The sequence below is a fragment of the Halichoerus grypus genome, chromosome 15 (assembly GCF_964656455.1).
Source record: "Halichoerus grypus chromosome 15, mHalGry1.hap1.1, whole genome shotgun sequence".
NCBI classification, from domain to species: Eukaryota; Metazoa; Chordata; class Mammalia; order Carnivora; family Phocidae; genus Halichoerus; species Halichoerus grypus.
Window position 1 is genome coordinate 26,657,872 of NC_135726.1, and position 13,901 is coordinate 26,671,772.

Sequence of the window (13,901 nt, forward strand, 5' to 3'; positions counted from 1 at the left end):
TGTTGAAGTGCATTCTTTTTTTCTTTTTTTGACTGCCCTAAATATTAGCAGTAATGGTAGAGCTGGAGGTATGATTATGTCTTCTCTAAGCTACATAGCAGGAAAAGTACATTCTTTTGACATTCTTTCAGTGAAGGTATTTTGGGTGACTTTCAGAATCTCTAGCATGTCACTAAAGAAGAGATTTCCTTTAATCTTTAAGAACTTAACTAAATTTTTGTCATGTATGAATGTGTCCAGATAGTCCTGCAATCCATCTGTGGTTCTAACCAAGATGAATGATAAGGACAACAAAGAATCTGAAGTTCAGGTGATGCTTGAAGATAAAGTGCTCTACTCCTTGAACTGGCCAGGGGTTTAAGTTGTCTTTATAACAATAATGTAACTGGAAGGAGATTAAGAACCTGAAATGAAGACTTTTCATTCCAGACCACCCCAGGTCTTTGAGGCTACCTAAAATATAAATGGTTATTGGAGCTCCTGATACCCAAAGTTTTAATCCCCAAGATTGGACATAGCTCAAATTACCATATTTTTTGTTACAGCTCAGAGAGTGGCAACAGTGTGAAAAGACTGAAATCGGACCCTGACCCAGATGACAAGAGTCAAGGTAGGTGGCAGCTTCCATTTCACTATTCATAATACACATGAGCCATAGTACAGGGGTGGACTGCATTCTATCTATGAAGGAATGCATGGATCTCTAAGCAAGCCTTTTTCTACCAAGCAGGATTTAGACCCGAGTATATCAGCTGCCCTGCCAACCAATATGTTAGAAACCAGTGGAATTGATAAATGACAATTATGATCCCCTAGAAGTGCTTACACAGACAAAGCCCTGGTCATATCACTTCTGCTCACAAAGGGTTTTTCTCAGTCTCCCCCAAATGTCAAGTTTCTTGATTTCACCTGGCTGGCTACCAGTGAGAGGTAGAATGCCTGGCTCTTGCTGATGTTTGATTGGCTTGAGGCTAGAAGCCTAATAACAGTCTCCAGAAGTATACTTTCTATGGTGGTTACTTGTATGCAATCAAATCTGGCACTGTATTAAGTGGCACAGAGTTGTAAGTGAATGTGAGTGTCCTGACGGCTGGATCAGGGATGAGAAATTCAGGAGTGTCTTTAGTTCTACCTGTGACTCCCTGTGGGATTGAGATGCTGTGCTAAACTCAATGGGTCATCTATAAAACAGGGCTCACATTTATTTCTCTCTCAAAAACTAATGGATATTTAAAAATAATATATGTGCTAAGTAACTGGAATTTAAATAAAAACTTTAAAAAATGAAAAAAATAGGGGCACCCGGGTGGCTCAGTTGGTTAAGCAGCTGTCTGTCTTCGGCTCAGGTCATGATCCCGGGGTCCTGGGATCAAGTCCCGTATCGGGCTCCCTGCTCAGCGGAGAGCCTGCTTCTCCCTCTCCCTCTGCCTGCTGCTCCCCCTGTTTGTGCTCTCTCTCTCTCTGTCAAATAAATAAATAAAATCTTAAAAAAAAAAAAAAAAATGAAAAATATATCTGCTGAGGGGCACCTGGGTGGCTCAGTTGGTTAAGTGTCTGCCTTCAGCTCAGGTCATGATCCTGGGGTCCTGGGATCGAGCCCCGCGTTGGGCTCCCTGCTTGGCTAGGAGCCTGCTTCTCCCTCTCCCTCTGTCCCCCCCCCCACTTGTGATCTTTCTCTCTCTCTCTCTGTCAAATAAATAAAATCTTAAAAAAAAATAGGCTGAGCATCGGTAATGGTGGGCTGATGCTGATAACTTTTTGCTCTTAGAATTTACTTTTTTTTTTTTTTAAGTGGGGAGTAGGAGGGGCAGAGGGAGAAGGAGAGAGACAATCTTTTTTTTTTAAAGATTTTATTTATTTTTTGACAGAGAGAGACACAGCGAGAGAGGGAACACAAGCAGGGGGAGTAGGAGAGGGAGAAGCAGGCTTCCCGCAGAGCAGGGAGCCCGATGCGGGGCTCGATCCCAGGCCCCTGGGATCATGACCTGAGCCGAAGGCAGACGCTTAACGACTGAGCCACCCAGGCGCCCCGGAGAGAGACAATCTTAAGCAGAGAGCAGAGAGACAGTCTGGGTGTGGAGCCCAACTCGGGGCTCAATCTCAAACCGTGAGATCATGACCTGAGCTGAAATCAAGAGTCAGAGGCTTAACTGACTGAGCCACCCAGGCGCCCCTAGAATTTACTTTTATTTTATTTTATTTTATTTTTTAAGATTTTATTTATTTATTTGAGAGAGAGAATGAGAGACAGAGAGCACGAGAGGGAAGAGGGTCAGAGGGAGAAGCAGACCCCCGCTGAGCAGGGAGCCCGACTTGGGACTCGATCCCGGGACTCCAGGATCATGACCTGAGCTGAAGGCAGTCGCTTAACCAACTGAGCCACCCAGGCACCCTAGAATTTACTTTTAAAAAGGACATTGAGTAAAGAGTCCCCCTTCGGGCGCCTGGGTGGCTCAGTCGTTAAGCGTCTGCCTTCGGCTCAGGTCATGATCCCAGGGTCCTGGGATCGAGTCCCGCATCGGGCTCCCTGGTTGGCGGGAGGCCTGCTTCTCCCTCTCCCACTCCCCCTGCTTGTGTTCCTGCTCTCACTATCTCTCTCTCTGTCAAATAAATAAATAAAATCTTAAAAAAAAAAAAAAAAAGAGTCCCCCTTCAACATTATATATCCTCTTCCATCTAGTTCTTCCAAGGGAAACAGTATCATACATTTCTTTTGTATATATCCAGAGCATTGTATATATATACAAGCAATTATAAATATACTTTTAAAATTAAAAAATATTTTATTATAGGCAACTTAAAACATATTCAAACATTGAGATAATAGAATAATGAACCCAATCATGTAGCTTCAACAATTTTTTAACACTTGTCCAATCTTATTATACCTTCTGAACTGTAGTGTTTTGAGGCAAATACCAGACATTATATTGTTTTGTCAATAATTCTTCTTTATCCCTAAAAAATAAGGGTTCTTTGTTTTTTTAACAAGATTACAATACCATTATCACCCCTAAAATAATTATAGTAATTTCTAAATATTATCAGATAGCAAATTAGTATTCATTTTCCCCAGTTTTCTCATAATATTTTTTTCTTGACAATTGATTTTTTAAAAATCAGGATTCAAGCAAGGATCAGACATACATTGTATTTGCCCTATATGGCTTTAAAAAAAAATATTGAGAGGGCGCCTGGGTGGCTCAGTTGGTTAGGCGACTGCCTTCGGCTCAGGTCATGATCCTGGAGTCCCGGGATCCAGTGCCGCATCGGGCTCCCTGCTCAGCGGGGAGCCTGCTTCTCCCTCTGACCCTCCCCCCTCTCATGTGCTCTCTCAAATAAATAAATAAATAAATTTATTAAAAAAATAAAAATAAAAAAATATTGAGATATACCATAAAATTCATTCTTTTAAAGGACACAATTGAGTGGTTTTTAGTATGTTTACAAGAATGTGTATTCATCCCCACTATTTAATTCCAAAACATTTTCATCACCCCAAAAAGGGGCCCCATGCCCCTTAACAGTTACACCCCATTCTTCCCTCTCCCCAGCCACTGGCAGCCACTCTTCTACTTTTCTCTATGGATTTGCCTTTTCTGGATATTTCATATAAATGAAATCATGCAGTATGTGTTTTTTTTGTGTCTAGCTTTTTATTTAACCTTTCACTTTACAAAGGTCATCCATGTTGTAACATGTATCGATACTTTTTACAGCTGAATAATCTTCCATTGAATGGTATGCGGCATTTTGTCCAGTCATCAGTTGATCGGCATTTGGGTTGTTCACACTTTTTGGCTCTTCTGAATGATGCTGCTATGAACATTCATGTACAGATTTTTGTGTGAACAACAATTTTCAGTTCTCTTGGAACTGGTATGTTTGATATGTTTTTAATACCTAGGAATGGCATTTCTAGGTCACATGGTAACTCTGTGTTTATATGGTTGACTTTTTGAGGAATTGCCAAATTGTTTTCTCAAGCAGCTGCACCATTTTTACGTTCTACCAGCAATATATAAAGGTTCTAGTTTCTTTATATCCTTTTTTAAAAAATATTTATTTGAGAGAGAGCACAAGAGAGAAAGAGAGAGAGGGAGAGCAGGGGGGAGGGGCAGAGGGAGAGGGAGAAGCAGACTTTCTGCTCAGCAGGGAGCCCGATGCAGGGCTCGATCCCAGGACCCTGAGATCAGGACCCCAGCCGAAGGCAGACCCCCAGCCGACTGAGCCACCCAGGTGTCCCTTTACATACTTATCAACACTTGCTATTGTCTTTTTTATTCTGTTCATTTTTGTGAGTGTGAAGTGATATTTCATTTCCCTAATGACTAATGATGATGGCATTATGTACTTATTGGTCATTTGTATATCTTCTTTGGAGAAATATTTACTCAAATCCTGAGCCTATTTTTAAATTGGGTTATTTATCTTTTTAATGTTGAGTTGTAAGAATTCTTTATATATTCTGCATACTAGACATTTGTCAGATATATGATTTACAAATACTATCTTTCCTTACTGTGGGTTTCATTTTCTTGATAGAGTCCTTTGGAGCACAAAATTCTTAAATTTTGAGAACATCTAATTTATCTATTTTTTTCTTTGGCTTATGCTTTAGGTGTCATATCTAAGAAACCATTGCCTAATCCATGGTCATGAAAACTGAGACCTGTGTTTTCTTCTAAAAGTTTTATGGTTTTAGCTCTTACATTTTGGTCTTTGATCCATTTTGAGTTATTTTTTGTTTATGGTTTGAAGTAGGGATGCATTTTCATTCTGTGTGTATATTCGGTTGGTCTGCACCATTTGTTGAAAAGACTGTTTTTACCAGACTGCATTGTCATGGCATTTTTGCTGAAAATCAGTTATCCAACATGTATGGGTTTATTTCTGGACTCTCCTCTTCCATTGATCTGTATGTCTATCCTTATGCCATTACCACACAGTCTTGATCACTGTAGCCTTGTAGCAAGCTCTGAAATTGGGAAGTGTGAGTTCTCCAGATTTTGTTCTCTTTCAAGATCATTTTGGTTATTCGAGGTCTTTTGCAAATCCATATGAATTTTGGGATCAACTTATCAATTTCAATAAAAAAGGCAGTTGGGATTTTGATAGGGATTGCTTGAATCTGTAGATCAGTCTGAGAATATTGCCATCATACGGCATCTTTACAGTAGGCTATTATGTCTTTTAAGTCTCATTTGACCTGTAAGTTCTTCCTTTTTATATTTATTTTTTTGTTTCCTTTGTTTTTGTGAAGAAACTGGGTCTTTGTCTTGTGGAGTTTCCCATACTCTAGAGTTTGCTGATTGTGTCTCCATGGTATTCCTTTATTCCTCTGTTTCCTGTAAAATGGTAATTAGATCTCGAGCTCAGTCAATTCAAGTTGATTTTTTTGGCAAGAATACTTCATATGTTGGTTTGTGCTTCCTATCATCATCATCGTTATTTTACTTACATATTCTTCTGTTCATTGCTTAATTCACATGTATCTTGGGGATCATTACATATCTGTACACAAAGAGCTTCATTCTTTTTTTAAGACTGTTTAGTATTCCATTATATGGTTGCACCATAGTATATTTATCCAATTTTTTAAATAAAGATTTATTTATTTTAGAGAAAGAGAGAGAGAGCTCACACACGCAAGTTGCGGTAGGGACAGAGGGAGAGGGAGAGAGAGAATCTCAAGCAGATTCCCCACTGAGCATGGAGCCCGATGCAGGGATCTATCTCACAACCCTGAGATCATGACCTGAGCCGAAATCAAGAGTCAGATACTTAACCGACTGAGCCACCCAGGTACCCCTATCTTGTTTTTTATGATGAACATTTAGATTGTTTCCATTTTTTCTCTGGTATGAGGTTTCATTAAATAACTTTGTACATGTATCATTTGTCACATTCATGCTTTATTAGGGTAGATGCTTAAAGGAATTATTGGGCCAGAGAGGATATAAATTTGTAATTCAGATAAATGTTGCAAAATTGCCCTGCAAAGAAGTTATCCCAGTTTACATTCTCATCAGCAATGTAGGAGCTCCGTTTCACTGATATGTTTTTAATATATAGGAAACTTGCTAAATTGGCTGCTTAAATAGGATTAAGTGTATATTGTGTGTGTATACACATAGGTATATAAAACTTTACAGAAATCTTAAACGTACTTCAACTAGTTAACTAGTAGCCCTGTATCTGGTGCTTATTCCCTTGTAGGAACTATTTGTATCATTCAGTAGAAAGGAAAACTTGTGTGGCTTTTTTAAACTATCTCAGGCAGACACCATGTTTCAGAGCCACCTTTCTTAATCCCTTTGTCCTCCCCCATTCCATTCTCACAGTAGCATTCTTACAGCTGGGCATGAAATACCCTCTTTTGCTAGAAGCTAAGGCCCCACAGGAAGAATATCCCCTGAAAGCTTGCTTGAGAGTCTTGTCCTTGGCAGTAGAAGGCTTTGCCCCTTTAGGCCTCCCAGAAGATAGCTCTGTAACCCTAATGGAGATTTAGGCTTCTCCCACTGGAGGCTCTGAACTTAAGCTCCAAGCAGAGCCAGTGAATGAATGCACAGTTGGCCCCATTGACTCTCAAGTCACGCATCTGTTTGAATCCCAAGAACATTCTCTATTAGTAATTTTCGGTGTTAATTTGGTATGACAACGTGGTCCTGCAAATGCAGAAGTTGGCAGGAACTTCACTAAATGGGTGAGATCAGAGGGCACCATTTTGTTCTCTTTGGACAGTGTAACTATTTTTGGAATGAAATTTGTCAGAATTGCAGTCTCTTTTCTTTCTTGAAACCTAGATAATCGAGAGATTTGGTCTTTTGGCTTAAACTCTGCTGATGCTACCATGGTCCAGATGCCTTGCTTTCATTTCTTTCTTCCTTCCTTTCCTCCCCTCCCTTCCCCTCCCTTCCCCTCCCTTCCTCTCCCTTCTCCTCCCTTCCCCTCCCTTCTCCTCCCTTCCCCTCCCTTCCCCTCCCTTCCCCTCCCTTCCCCTCCCTTCCCCTCCCCGCCCCTTCCCCGCCCCTTTCCCTTTCCCTCCCCCTTCCTTTCCCTTTCCCTCCCCCTCCTCCTCCCCTCCCCTCCCCTCCCCTCCTTCCTCTTTCTTTCTTTATATTTATTCATTTGGGGGGGGTGGAGAGAGACTCTCAAGCCGACTCACCACTGAGACTCACCACTGAGCGCAGGACTCAATCTCATGAGATCATGATCTGAGCTGAAATCAAGAGTCAGATGCTTAACTGACTGAGTCACTCAGGCACTCCTCCTTGGTTTTATTTCTGTGGCTGGCTTCCATCTTTCCCTTAGGCCAGCTCTAGTTTGCACAGGTACTCTGAACTTAATCTTCCTTTTGTATCTAAGAGCCTAAAATTCAGTTCACCCTTGAAATACTTAATAAAATGACATCTCACTGAACAGCTTCACATAAATTATTTTTCTAAGTAAATGGTTTATACCCTTATAAGATAGCAGGTTTTGTTTGTTTTTTTTTAAACCAAATAGTACTTTCTTTCTTTTTTTTTAAGATTTTGTTTATATATTTATTTATTTGAGAGAGAGAGAGAGAGAGAGAGAGTGCACAAGCGGAGAGGAGAGGGAGAAGCAGGCTCCCTGCTGAGCTGGGAGCCGGACGTGGGGCTTGATCTAGGGATCATGACCTGAGCCGAAGGCATATGCGTAACCAACTGAGCCACCCAGGTGCCCCTGTTCTCCCAAGTTTAAATGCCATTTGTTCTTTTTCTGTGAACTGTTCATGCCTTCTGTCCACTTCTTTTTAAAGTTATTTATTTTAGAGAGAGCACAAGTGAGCATGGGGGGAGGCCCAGAGGGAGAGGGAGAGTCCTCAAGCAGACTCCTTGCTGAGCACGGAGCCCAACGTAGGACTTGATCTCATGACCCCAAGATCATGACCTGAGCCACCATCACGAGTTGGACACTCAACCGACTGAGCCACCCAGGCACTTCTGTCCCCTTTTCTTTCTTTCTTTCTTTTTTTTTTTTTTTTTAAAGATTTTATTTATTTGACAGAGAGAGACACAGCGAGAGAGGGAACACAAGCAGGGGGAGTGGGAGAGGGAGAAGCAGGCTCCCTGCGGAGCAGGGAGCCTGATGTGGGACTCAATCCCAGGACTGTGGGATCATGACCTGAGCCGAAGGCAGTCGCTTAATCGACTGAGCCACCTAGGCACCCTTCTGTCCCCTTTTCTATTCAGTGGTTGGTTGGTTGGTTTTGGAAAAATTTTATATCCCAAAGAAATCTCCTTTTGTGATATTTGTTGCAACTATCTGCCTCTGCTTTCCTGTAGTCTTGTCACCACCATCTCTACGAGCAGTGTCACCTCTCGTTTCACTTTTCTGTCTCCGTGTTTCACCGCTGCCTTTCTTCGGCAGCTTCTCTTCCCTTATTAGAACTTCCTGTAAGACAAGCGAATACACTGAGCTCCTGAACTCTGTGTATTGGCCGCTGGAGATCTCTTTTTGTTTCTCAGTGGTATTTTTTACTTACTCCTGACTTCATATACTTGGAACTCTGTATCCTTTTCACATTTACGTGAAGTGTTCATTAGGGGCTTGTTAAGGCAAAAGCCTGGAAAGATACATGGGGCTTGTTAAGGCAAAAGCCTAGAAAGATACATGCTTGTCAGCCTGAGAAAGGTTTGAACTCCAACCCTTACTCTACAGTGAGCTCTGGTATTGTTTTAGTACATTATTATTATTATTATTGAGAGAGAGAGAGAACACACATGCATGAGTGGGAGGGGGGTTGAGGAGTAGAGGGAGAGAGAGGATCCTAAGCAGGCTCCACACCCAGCTCAGAGCCTGACGCGGGGCTTGATTTCATGACCTGAGCCAAAACAAAGAGTTGGATGCTTAACCGACTGAGCCACCCAATCGTCCTAGTTTTTTGATTCAGATTTGGTTTAACATTTTTTACTCTCAGTGGCCTTTAACCTTGGCCTAGTCATTTGACCCCCCTCATCAGTAAAATGGGGGATACCTACATATCAGGTTGTTGTAGAGATTCATTGAGGCTGGAAATATTTAGAGGCAATGAGAGGGGTAGAGTAGAGTCCTTAACTTTTCCTCTCCCCTCAATTCCCCGCATTTCCTAGATTGAGGCTTTCCATCCCTGAGGTGTTGCCGTGGCTCTGGGTTTCCCAGGGCGAAAAGAGCCCTGCCTACTTGGTCACATTGTGCACCATCTTAAAATGTTCTCTGAGCGTGGCGTCAGTTTTGTCAACGGTAAAAAAGGAACACAGCTGTTGGATGCGGGTGCCGGTGGGGCTGACTGCCTAGGGTGGTTGGGGCTCCGTGGTATAGACTGGGGCCCAGTGCCCAGTGCGTGGCGAGGACCCGTCAGCTCTGGGAAAGGAGGTGAAGTCACGGCCCTTCCTCCTGTCTTGCAGAAGCCCCGTCCTGCATGTCTCTCGGCAGCACGTCCCTGAGCGCCCCTTCCATCCACTGCCCCTCCGCTGCGGTCTGCATCGGCATCCTCCCGGGCTTGGGCGCCTACTCCGGGAGCAGCGACTCCGAGTCCAGCTCCGACAGTGAAGGCACCATCAACGCCACTGGCAAGATCGTCTCCTCCATCTTCCGAACCAACACCTTCCTTGAGGCTCCGTAGCTCCTGTGTCCCCCCCTCCTCTCCGCCCCGACCCCGCCAGAGCTCCTGCCCAAGAGTAGGCCGGACGGTTTGTTCCAACTCCGGGCACCACCTCCCCCAGAACTCCTTTGCCCGCTTCCTGTGCACACCGTGACATTCTTAACCTCATCTAAAAATGTGCCAGAATTCACTTGTGGCCCAACTTGTGTTTGGTTTCTCTTTCCACTCCAGTGCAGATGTCCAACCCTGTCCTGCTGCCTCTTTCCTCGCTGCCGTGGTGGGGAGGGGGCCGCGGCTCCGGGGAGATTTCCCTGAAAATGCCCTGGGAAGATAGGCACCCGCTGGGGTGCAGTGTTTGGATGCCGTTGCTTTCTTGTTTTCTTCTTTGTTTCCTTTCCTGACAGCACAGGAAGCAAGGGCAGTTATGGGACAGGTATCATTTAAACCTCTCTTCCAGCAGAACACACCATGTGGTTGTACTGCGTGGTGGCTCATGTTGGGGGGCTGGGGGGAGGAGGGCCCCAGGTGATGGACTGCTGCACTCCCTTGGAACTAACCGATTCTTGATGTTGTGTGACTAAGTAAAGATTATAAACTACATCTGCTGGGGCTGTCACTTAGCGCCCATCACTCATTGTGGAGTTTTTCCGTATTCCTCCTTCCTTCCTTCTCCTTCTCCCTCCGTCCAACGCCATTTAAGACCCTAAACCTTAGAGAAACGAACATGGGCCTTATTTCATCATGGCCAGAAAGCAGAAGTGCAGGTAGGCATGTAGACGAGATGACTTATTTCTAGCAGCTTCTGGAATTCTGAGTGCCAACCAGTGGGACACACCTGCATATTCTGACTCGACTCTGCTCTGTTGAGGCCCCTCTCTGTTCGGTATGCTTATAGTTGAGGCTTCTAAATGTGGAAGCTCTTTCTGGCCTAAAGGTGCTGCCCTGTCCTTGCCTCCCCTCTGCTCCTCTCCCTTCCTGCACAGGGCAGCTTCAAGACTGTGAGCAGCCAAGACCTCTGTCTCCTAAAGGTGAGCCTCTCCCTCTAGGACGGAGAGAGATGAGGTCAGAGGGAGGCATGGGCTTGAAAAACAAAACAAACAAATCTGTAGGCTCCCCTGCTCCAGGAGAATGAGTCTGTACAGTTCTCTCTTCCCCTGGGTTCCTACGTCAATTGTTTCTACTTCTTTGGGTGTGAGACAGAGACACACACACAGAATGTGTTGACACTGTGATGCTGGCAGGCAGAGCAGCTACTCATTTTTAATGTGGGCAGAGAGGCCCCTGGCTCTCCTCCAACCCACTGCTTTTCCCCTTCCAATACAGTGACACTCGTGCCCGTTAGCAGATGGTGACTTCCTTTCACCCGTAAGTGATGCCTTGTGAATCCTTCCTCCTTTTCAGGACCGCTCCGTGCTAATTGTTCCTGACTGTCAGCACAGGCGCTCGGCTCCATCCTAACAGACAAGACATTTAGGTAAAACTGTGTAGGCACCTTCTGCTTCTCTGCTCCATTGTTCCTGCGATTGAGCTGTCGTCCTTGCAGCGCGCACACCGTTTCGGGAGGCAGACCAAGGAGTCAGGGGCACCATCTCTTTGTGGTTTGACTTTTTTTTTTTTTTTAAAGATTTTATTTATTTGTGAAAGAGAGAGCGCACAAGCGGGGCGGAGGGGCAGAGGGAGAGGGAGAAGCAGGCTCCCCACTGAGCCAGGAGTCCAACGAGGGGCTCAATCCCAGGACTCTGGGATCATGACCTGAGCCGAAGGCAGACGCTTAACCATCTGAGCCACCCAGGCGTCCCTGTGGTTTGACTTTTAAGAAGCCATTACTATACCTCATGGCCTCTGTTGTTGGGAGAAGGGGACAAAAGGGTGTAGGGATTAAAACTGTACATTAACTTGAAAGCTAATGCACCTGTCCGAGAACAAGGTCTTGCTTTTTCTGTACCGGATCTTGCACTCCCAACTCCCTCTCCATCTACTATAAGCTAGATTGCGTTGAGAAAGTTGAGGCTCCTCACATGGAGATTTCTGGTCTGTGGTGTCACAGGGGAGACTGAGAGTCAGTGGTGATCATCTCATCGTGTTCATTGTACCTGTTGGTGTAGAGTCCTGGAATGGAGACATATGTCCCGTAGAACCATGACTAGCAGAGCAGGACCTGGTCTCCCCAGTAGAGGAAGCAGGCTTGAAAAGCATCCAGTGTAGACAGTGTGGTTCCAACCCAAAGAAGGATAGAAAAAACAGGGACTGCTTTAATCCATAAAGTGCAGCCATCAGGCCTGAATAAATAATTGGGGCTTATAACTAGGTAATAAGGGCTAAAGACAAAGTGGGTGGTGGGGTTTCTTTAAACCTGCTTACATTGTCCTGAGTGGTAGTATTCTCACAACTCTTGAACCAGGCAAGGGAGAAAGCCTGTTTGCCGGTTCTCTCTGGATTATCTAGCCTGTGTCATACCACGCCCTCTCAACCACTTCTAACTTTGGACCCTGTTACCCGCTTGGGTGGGGAGAAAGTGTGAAATTCAAAGCATCCATTTTTCCATCTATAAAAAGCAGGGGAGCTGATGTGACTGGACCCAGAGACGATCTGGCGATCCTACATATGCCTTCCCTGGTCTCAGGACCCAGGAGGAGAGAAGAGCTGGCTTTAGGTGCATCTTAGACTGGAAGTTGGGCCCCTAACTAGGGGTGACCTGGGCCAGCTCTTTGCATCCTTGTTCCTTCCACTCTCCACCTGGGGTTCTTCCCTTCTGGCTACCTCCTTTCTACCCAGGACAAGCCGCTTTTGCCTCAGACTTCCGCCCATTGCTTCTGCTTCTCCCTGGGAACTAAGCCTAGTTCCCCCTTCCCTGGATATGCTGCAGTGGTTATGAGCTTAGAGCCAGACATTTACTAGCTGGCTCAGTGGGGCAAGGTCCTTAACCTCTCGGGGCTTCAGTTTCATCCTTGGTAAATAGAAATAATGATACCAACTTTCTGGTGAGGGTGAAAGCTAGTCTGGATTAGGTACTTGGTGTGGGATCTGGCACAGAGTGTTCAGTAAATGGTAGCCATCCTCAATAGCCCTGATACTGGTGGCCTCCCCTGTTTCTGGGTAGGGTGTCCAGAGCTTCTGTTAGTGGTGATGTATGGCAGGTCTTCCCATCCTACTGGCATTCCTCAGTTGCAGCTAGAACATCGACACGATGAAGAGTCTGATCTGGTCGTCAGAGCTCCAACCACCAGCTTCTGCTGTATGCTTCCCTCTCAGCTAAATGTTAATTGCTTGGGCACACCCGGTTCCTTGGCACGGGTGTCCTACTCGTGGGTATACGGCTCAGCTGTTGTCTTAAGCCCCTTCCAGAAAAACAAAAAGGAGAGCTTAATGGCAGTGCACCATCATTTGGACTTGGGTGTTGTCTTGATTTTCCCAGCCTACTTACGCATAACGGTATGGAATGTAGGTTCTGCTTGGTGGGAGGCTAGCATCTGGGCAACATCCTTGTAGTCACAGGGTGAACACAAGCCAGTTGCACATTCGTGCCTTAGTGACGCTGGCAAGGGCTGACATTTTGCTCCCTTACCTGCTGGTGCTATGGTTTAAGGAGAACGGGAGTGTCACAGCAGTGACAGGCAGAATGTGGTCCAGCCTCACAGCTTTGTAGAGAAGGGCAGCAAAACCCAGAGACAGCCACCACTCTGAGCTGTTGGCGGGGCTTCACCCTTGCTATTTCAGTAACAGGCACATCATTATGCCTTATGTGGATTTGTTTCACTCATTCGATACTGAGGCCTGCTATGTGTGTGCCAGGCACTATTTGGGACATTTGTTTGTTTTTTAAGATTTTATTTATTTGAGAGAGCGAGAGAGAGAGCACACAAGCAGGGGAGGGGTAGAGGGGCAGAGGGACAAGCAGATTCCCCACTGAGCAGGGAGCCCGACTCGGGGCTCGATCCCAGAACCCTGAGATCATGACCTGAGCCAAAGGCAGCCACTTAACTGAGCCACCCACGTGCCCCGGTTTGGGACATTTGTGGACCATTTTTGTGGCCTGTAGTGTCTTTCATCCTAAAAAAAAGTCCTGTGAAGCAGCCCTTCTCTACATTTGATAGAGAAAATTGAAATTCATAGTGGTTCAGTGACTTGTGTGAGGTTGCACAGTTAGTTGACAGAACCAGAATTTTAATTTGAGCCTTTAACTCTTTAAGTCTGGCTTTCTGTGGTTTCAGTGAAATTTTTAAACAAATGCTAGTGCCCAGGCGTCTGCAGCAGTGATGGAAGGGTGAAGGGATCTTTCCGATTTCCAAGT

The 13,901-nt window shown here is 45.0% G+C and overlaps 1 protein-coding gene across 3 annotated transcripts in view; it reads left to right on the top strand.

Annotated features, from left to right (window-relative positions):
- Positions 1-10,210, top strand: part of PSME3IP1 (proteasome activator subunit 3 interacting protein 1) — a 35,383-nt gene extending 25,173 nt beyond the window's left edge. For 2 of the 3 annotated variants that reach the window (XM_078063709.1, XM_078063708.1), the window contains 2 exons: positions 546-610; positions 9,414-10,210. In XM_078063709.1, the coding sequence (XP_077919835.1) occupies positions 546-610; positions 9,414-9,631 (283 nt within the window). In that variant the 3' untranslated portion in view covers positions 9,632-10,210. Of the gene's footprint in view, positions 1-545; positions 611-5,623; positions 5,806-9,413 lie in introns of all 3 variants that reach the window. The other variant, XM_078063710.1, reaches the window with a different exon arrangement.
- Positions 10,211-13,901: the final 3,691 nt, after the last annotated feature.